This window comes from Austrofundulus limnaeus, unplaced genomic scaffold (genome assembly GCF_001266775.1).
Source record: "Austrofundulus limnaeus strain Quisiro unplaced genomic scaffold, Austrofundulus_limnaeus-1.0 Scaffold62, whole genome shotgun sequence".
Taxonomy (NCBI): Eukaryota; Metazoa; Chordata; class Actinopteri; order Cyprinodontiformes; family Rivulidae; genus Austrofundulus; species Austrofundulus limnaeus.
The window spans coordinates 473312-481301 of record NW_013952464.1 but is presented as its reverse complement, the minus strand read 5'-3'; the positions used below and the strand labels follow the sequence as shown (position 1 = coordinate 481301).

Sequence of the window (7990 nt, the reverse complement as noted above, 5' to 3'; positions counted from 1 at the left end):
CTTCATATTAGTGACAAACAATAACAGTAACAACAGCTTTTTGACAAAATATTTAAAAATAAACTACAAAAAGTAATTTAAAGTTCAAATTAAAATATAGCTATATCTGCAACTGTATTTGATAATATTTTGAACTTTTAAAATATAGCATGGTAGAACCAGAGGCTGCACTTCATATTAGTAACAAACTTTGGCTTTTTTTGATGGATTACCTTCATTTTTGTCTACTTTTCATTTACATAAATTTCCATTCTCGGCAGGTTTCTAAGGTTATTCTTTTACGTATTAAAAAAGCTGTCAAACATCTGAGTGGCGCACTATCACTACTAGTGATGAGAAAGTGTATTGCACTTTATTCAAAATCAATGCAGCCCCGTGGCCCTCTGTGGCCTAAAGTTAAAGGTTTTTCTTTTGAGGCCCTCAAGGTGGTGCTCGCGGCCCATGGGTTAAGAATCTAATCTAAATGATTCTCTCAGGCAAATGAAATTATATTAGTAAAATGTGTTTTTTTAATATATATTTAAATGAGTTATTTCCCATGAAAGAGAAAAATCTTGTTACAAAAATGCAACATTAAGCTAACAGAATACTTGTTATAATTGCAGCCATTTAGTATATCCTGTTATATCAAATTTACCAGTCTCATGCTCAGTCTGTGTTGAAACAGTCTGATGTGTTTTTTTAGGTTTGATGCAGACGACAGGAGTTAGAAAGGCAACTCTGCTCAGTTTAGTGCTGTAGTTGATTATTTATCTGCTGCAGATGTGAGCTCCACTGCTAAGAGTAGTTTAGTAGTAGTGGTTTGATTTCAGTCTTAAAGCTATTGATTTTGAGAATATATGGCTTAAAAGCTGCTGTTCAAAAAGACGAAGAAGTTTGTCATAAAGTGGCTGACTGACATAATTTAACATCAGCTGTAAAAATCCCCTGACTTTCCCTGCGCAGGACAATAAAGGCTGTTTCTGTTCTAATCTATTCTAAAATGTTTCATTTTACAGTGAGATTGAGTTGTAAGCAGGTGACTTATTCTGGGCTTCTATCTTCTGTACTCAGACAGAAAATTAATTAAACCATTTTCAAGTGTGGTTTGATCCCTTCTGTTTGCTTTGCAGGATCAGTGTGAACACAACTTTAAAGAAGCCATGAAATTGGAGGCTGTCAACCCGCTATCACCCGAGAATATTCACGTGGCCACAGTTACAAAGGTCAAAGGGCAATATATTTGGCTTAGCCTGGAAGGTGAGCTGGAGTCATGAAAGCATGGGATAGGAGCTCTGCTTACACTGAGCTGTTCTTTACTGAAACTGTAACATTTTTGTTGCCATTCAGCTGCTCTTTTTTTACACATTACCAGTGATCAGAGTCTCACTCTTTGAAACCATAGCTGTGTCTCAATTCACGGGCTGCATCCTCATGAGTGCGCATTTGTCGGTCGCGTACGTCACTGCCCTGTGCCGAGTGCTGTCCCAATTCGAAGGCTCCTCATCATGCGGCCAAGGAATGTGGCTGAGGAGGAATCTGTACTTGTAGTAGGATTTTATTTTGACACCGCATTGCATCGCATGAAGAGGAGCCTTCGAATTGGGACAGCACTCGGAGTGGAGCATTGACGTATGCGGCTGACAAATGTGCAGTCATGAGGATGCAGCCCATGAATTGAGACGCAGCACACATCTCTGAGTTGAACCTTTCAGGAGCACCCCCTGCAGAGGTGTGAAGTACTACGTAGGTGTGAAAGTGCACACAGGCGCCTACAGGCAAAAGTTTCTTCTGAACTAAAAGCAATGCAGGAAATTGCAGACAGAAGAGGGTTTTTGTATTACTCACCTTTTGCAGCAATGTAGGAGCATAACCAACAACATCCTTGGTCTGAAGGAACGTTTGTTTATTTGTGATTGTTCATGCTGACACTGAATGACCTTTGCACGAGTGAGACGGCATCAGGGTTGCCAGATAAATAGAAAATACCCTTTAACCCCTTTTCTGTGCACATTTTCACTAAACACAAGGCTGGCCGCAAACACAAGACTGGGCAGTAAATCAATATCTACTGTGATAAACAATATAAAATACGTCCGGTGGAATATTGATAATTTCACTGAACTCTGATCCAGAACCACGTGACATTCTGCGGGATGTAGGCAGAGAAAAATCTTTAGCCACTTGACCTCTCACGGCCCAACTAAAGGCCCTGTCACACTAACATTTTAGACAACTTGTGAAAAKCAACTGGAAACCTCTTTTGGACGTGTACATACTACAATGTTAATGATTAGTTCAAATATATAACTTATATGAGGTATTTAGTCATAGAAAATGTTCATAAATTGGCATAAGTTGTGTAAACCCTCAGTGCGACAGGCTTGGTGGCATCAACAAACTCACTCACTCATTAAGTAAATGAAAGTGGAGTGAAAGGAGAAGAAGAGGTCACATCACCAGTTTGGCAGTATTAATCAGTCTTTTTTCTCCTGGTCTTTATTTCAAAAAGGTCAAACAAAAACTAATAATTATCAGTATTGACTGATAAGAAATGCTTATCTCATGATGCAGTTTTCAGCCATATCACTCAGACCTACACATATCTTACCTTACAACAGCCTCATTAAGCACATATGACAGTTTAGGTCAAAATACAATCATTTTAAAGTGACATCACCATGTTCCACCTGGCAACGCTTTCTATTACGGAAACTACAGCAGGTCCAAAAGAGTGATTTATTTATATTTTGGTTTGTTTTCCCCTGTAGATATTAAAAAAACATTAACATATTAAGAGTCCGGTCTTGTGTAGACAGGGCCTTAGTTTAGCTAATAGAAAAAAGATCAAAGCTTGATTTTTCTCCTTTCTACACAGTCGAGCCGAAAGTAACCTGAACGTTTTTGCACCTTTTCTTTATTAGGATGCAGGAATCAGATGGAAAAGGTTCGAAATTGATAGCTTTAGATCTAACGTTTCGAAATTGTCACCATTTTAAAAATTGCCTGCAGCAACTTCTAAAGAGACCGAAATTTGTTCACATTATTATGAAAAAAAAAACACATTCATAATTCAACAGCTAAAATTACAGCAAAAAATACTCTTGGTTGAGATAAAAACAGTAAATATTTTGTTCACTGATGCAGTTTAATCCATATTTTTAAAGTTTGCTTCAGCATGATGCTGATCTACATATTTTACCATGTGTTCTAGTTTGCAACCTGGTAAAATGAATTATAAAGTTAACCAGTAAGCACCGCCTATCAATTGGTGAATCACCCTTTTGAAGCCTCTTGATTGTAATTTGGCTGTTCTCAAATTTGTTACAGAAAAGGATTCGAGTGATCTTTGCAAAACAACTGGGTATCAGTCAATGAGAGTAGGCCTGGGAGATAATCTGAAATATATCCGACACCGATATTTATGACAATAACCGACATCTTTTTGCCCATGTCGATATTTTCTGTATTTACAAAATGAGGAAAGKAGAAACCTTGTAAGACCTCATTTTGTAATAACACATTATGTAATAATGTAATAAAATCAGGCTTCAAAATGTAATAAACTCGCGCTAAAACCGCAGTATATAATAATTGACACAAAATGTAATAAAAGTCTTCAACATATTTTGTAATACTTGCAGCCGCATTATGTAATAACGTTATTACATTTTGCGGCAATTGTTACAAAATTTGGTGGTGTAATAATCTGGTGCATTATGTAATAAACAGTCAAAAACCTGTATTTCTGTTCATCCTAATCAGTATACTTGTAATAACTGTCATGTTGCAAACACTACATAATTAAATCTTTATAACTTTGGTCAATCCTGGTACAAAGATGAGTCCGTTTAGAGTTACCACCCCAAATGAAAAAAAAACAAAAAACAAAAAAACGCTATGTTCTTTTTGTAGTTTTTCATAAATATCTACAAATTTCATTCTTCACAATTCTTTGCTTGTATTTAGAACCATGCTGTGACTGAACTGCACTGTGATTCAATAAATGATCAAATATGAAGAATAAATAATATTAAACGATTTCTTGAACTCTCTAAATTATATAATCTTTTTGAAAAAAAAATAGTTATTTTAACCTCTTAAGCCCCAAGGGGTTTTCTTGAAGTTCTAACTGTGTCTGGTGGACGTGAAAATGTTTTTATGAGTTTTTAGCCAAGATCCAGATGTTTCTATAGATACCACACATGTTTATGTTTAACTAAGAGAACAGAGTTCTCTGCTAAGACTGAATAAAACGCATCTTAACAGTTTACCCCTATCCCCACCAAGTTACAACTCAGGAAGTCTTGCCAATAAATAACAGAAAGAAACAGGCTACTTTTTGCTAAAGATGCTGGAATATTTTCAGTTCTGTAGTCAGCTTGCAGTATTTTCCACCCAGGATGTTTAAGCGTGTGATAATTGAGCTTACRTTCTTGTTACCATGGCTTGTGGACATTGAAAGAGATTGTTTAGTCTCCATGTGTTTTGGTTTCATAGGTCTGAAGCAGCCAATGCCGGAGCTGRTGGTCCATGTGGATTCTCTGGACATCTTTCCCGTCAGCTGGTGTGAAACAAACGGCTATCCGCTGGTCTACCCCATCAAGCTCTCAGGTACGCAACACGAGACAGCACATTAAATGTGCTTTAGATCAAGACACTTCGATGAGAATAGTACTAAAACACATTTAAATATACATTTAAATTATCCTGACTTCAGAGTTATTGTTTTTCAGTTGAAAAAGAAAGAAAAATAGCTGTTGTGCAGCCAGAGAAACAGTGAGTACAACAGAGTGTTGTTTGGTGTACTGTTTCAATTTAATCAGTCAAAACAGCCTTTCAGCTTCTCAATTTTTTTTTTTCAATTTTACAGCAGAACTCCACCAAAGTCTTCATCACCTGATGCAGTCAAACAGCAGATGGCAAACCAGTCTGAAACAGGTGAGCATGTTGGAGGAATTAAAGCTGTGGTGGAAATCTGTGACCTGGCTGAGAGTGCTGTCGGTTGTTGTATTATTCTGTGTATATACATGCATTTTATTATATAATTTTTTGTTTGTTGTATGCAGGCCAGGGCAATGGAAAATACTGCTGTCCCAAGATCTATTTCAACCACAGGTGCTTCTCAGGTCCTTATCTTAACAAAGGGCGCATTGCTGAGCTTCCCCAGTTCATCGGCCCTGGAAACTGTGTCCTTGTTCTGAAAGAGGTGAGGAGTGAGGAGGGATGTTCAGCTGTGTGTTTGATGAAAATATACAATTTGTAATCTCCAATATTGCACTCATGTTTCTGCCTGTCAAAGTCCATCGTTAAAACCTGAAGAGAGGCGTCCTGAAAACTATTTTTCAGTTTCCAGTCATGGTCCGAGGAAGCTGTTAACTTATTGTTTAATAGAAAAAAAAGTTAAACTTCAAATAGTGAGATCACACAATATACTAAGATAATTTGGTTTTACTAAATCTGTTTTACTTTGAAAAGTAGAAAATGATTTTGCAGTTCTTGTCCTTCCATGGTTCAAATTACTGTGTGTGTGTGTGTGTGTGTGTGTGTGTGTGATAAATGGGACACGGGATAAAGTCTTCTGTCAGTTTTATCATGAATTGAGTTTTAAGTTCGTGCTGACCACTATATTCCATCCACAAATAGACACAGAGTAGGTAATGAATAAACATTCAATTTGTCATTTKTCAGTTTTTGATTTGTTTAGCTAACTTACTCACCTTAAGATGCATTTTTTTTCTTCAGAACATTAAAATCAGCTCGGCCTTCAACTTAAACACGTTTTTTCTTACACGACACTTRTAACAACTGTAGTGTATATTTTACAGCATATATTTCCTATGAAAATATGCTATGAATTTATGGTATTCATTAGCACTTGTTAAATTTGAAAATCAAATTGTAATTAACTGATGGTAAACATGAAATTAAAACAAATATATTCATCAGCAGACTGAAGTACATGTCTGTAAAAGTCAACGTCTCACTCRTCTCTGATGGTCACTGTGCAATTCATACCCTGCATCATGATGTGCAGAAAAGGAAGCACTTTAAGAGGAACTACTCTTCCACATCAGATATTTTTGTTTTAATTTGTAGTTTAAACGCTTCAGCCTACCAGCTTAGAATCATTGTAACTAATGACATCAAGTACCYACTTGTAGCCTGCAAAAACTAATTTCTGACCTGTTTTACTGTATTTTTGTGCTGTGAAAATTGGTAAATGTTGATGTTAGGGTTGTGTGTTGGCAAGAATTTGGTGATATGATACGATATACTGTATATTGCGATACTATAAGCAAGGCATTATATTCCCATTTTTTCTCCAAAAATTCTAATTAAAACAAAAAAAATCATATTTTATATGTATTTTATTTGGTTCATATTTCTTTTTTCATCCATGTTTTCAATGGTTAGGCCAAATGTGTGATTAAATAGTTTGATGATATACAGTATGTGTGGCAGCCTCTACATTTATATTCATTTATTATAAAAACATGGTCAGCCACCACACTAACAATAGCCTATATTTTGTGCTGAAGTTCAGTAAATGGGTCAAATGAAGCTGCYACAGTCTGTGTTACAGTCACAGGGCTCCTTTTACTTAAAGATGGAGCACAAGTATGACTGTCATTTTWACAGCTGGTTCGGATGTTATCAGTCCATTAAATGGRCGTTATTAGCGRTTATCAGTCCCATAGAATGGCTTCAGACTGYCCCGRCAGTGCCCCCTAGTGGGTTACCAGTGCCATATAYATTGGAATTCAACAATCTGCTACMGCYGGAGTTSGATCTACTTTATCGTAGCCCATGTCATTTTCTCTAAAATTAACCTTAGTGGCTTTATGCCTCATACTAACGAGCTGACAGTCTGAAGCCATTCTATGGGACTGATAACAGCTAATAACGTCCATTTAATGGATAATAACATCCGAAGCGGGTGCATTTTAATAAGCTCAGTGTTTTAAATGGCTGTTAGAATGGAATAGAATAGAATAGAATAGAATAGAATAGAATAGAATAGAATAGAATAGAATAGAATAGAATAGCTTTTATTGTCACGATACATACGTTTGTACAATGATATTAAAAACTACTCCTTTTCCAGTGCAAACATTTATAAATATAAAATCACTATAACACTATGAAAAGTAAACTAATAAAAATAAAAAGTGCAAAAGAATTTGCCTCTGGTGTAATATACATGGTTGTTATTGCACATTATGTATATTGGTCAGTGGGAATGGTGATATTAGCGGTATTTAACAGAATGCAGTATACCGATATTGCACAATAGAGTAGTAAAGTAATTCTCAGTGTTGTCAGTAGTAATGTACTGTATATTATGTGGGTGAGAAGTCCAGGGGGGTTGGGAGATGACATTAGGAAGTCAATGTGTATGTGAGTTAAGTGTGGTAATGGCTTTCAGAGAAAAAAAGACTGCATTTGGCCACTTCAGTATCGGCCCTCTGGGAGCCCRTTCAGTTCGGGCTGCTAGACAAATGCTACCGGCTAATATGGGATATTAGGCAACATTAAAGGCAGCAGATCTCATTCTAATCTTTTCAAATTCAGCCATCGGTACTTAGCACTAATGTTTACTCAGTTGCTAACATTTGAGCTAGCATTATACTCTGTTTCTGGCAGAAAGTTTACCTTTTAAGCCTTAATTAAAAGTCAATACGGTGCTTTAGGGAATCAATACAATATTGGGAAATGAAATAGAGATATTTTAGTGTATCAATGTTTTCTTACACCCCTAGTTGGCAAGGCAAACAGAAATTTATGCTAGTTAGCTAAACAGCATAAAAACTGCTTTTGCTTTCATAACTAAAATAATATCTGTAAACCTTTTTATTATAGTTGAATTGGTGTTATATAGCTTTAAAACTAAAAAGAAAAAGTTGTAGCAAAATGTAGACACTAAAGTTACAGGCAGCCTTAAGCAGTTGATATGAGGAAACATTTGAAGGGTTTTTGGTATTAACACACAATAAACATCAATTTGTTG

The 7990-nt window shown here is 36.1% G+C and overlaps 1 protein-coding gene across 4 annotated transcripts in view; it reads left to right on the top strand.

The window, feature by feature from the left end:
* sfmbt1 (Scm like with four mbt domains 1) overlaps positions 1-7990 on the top strand; it is a gene marked incomplete in the record, with an annotated part of 35163 nt that overhangs the window by 21604 nt on the left and 5569 nt on the right. For all 4 annotated transcript variants that reach the window (XM_014009834.1, XM_014009833.1, XM_014009831.1 and 1 more), the window contains 4 exon segments: positions 4480-4593; positions 4716-4758; positions 4853-4920; positions 5049-5188. In XM_014009834.1, coding sequence (XP_013865288.1) covers positions 4480-4593; positions 4716-4758; positions 4853-4920; positions 5049-5188 — 365 coding nt within the window.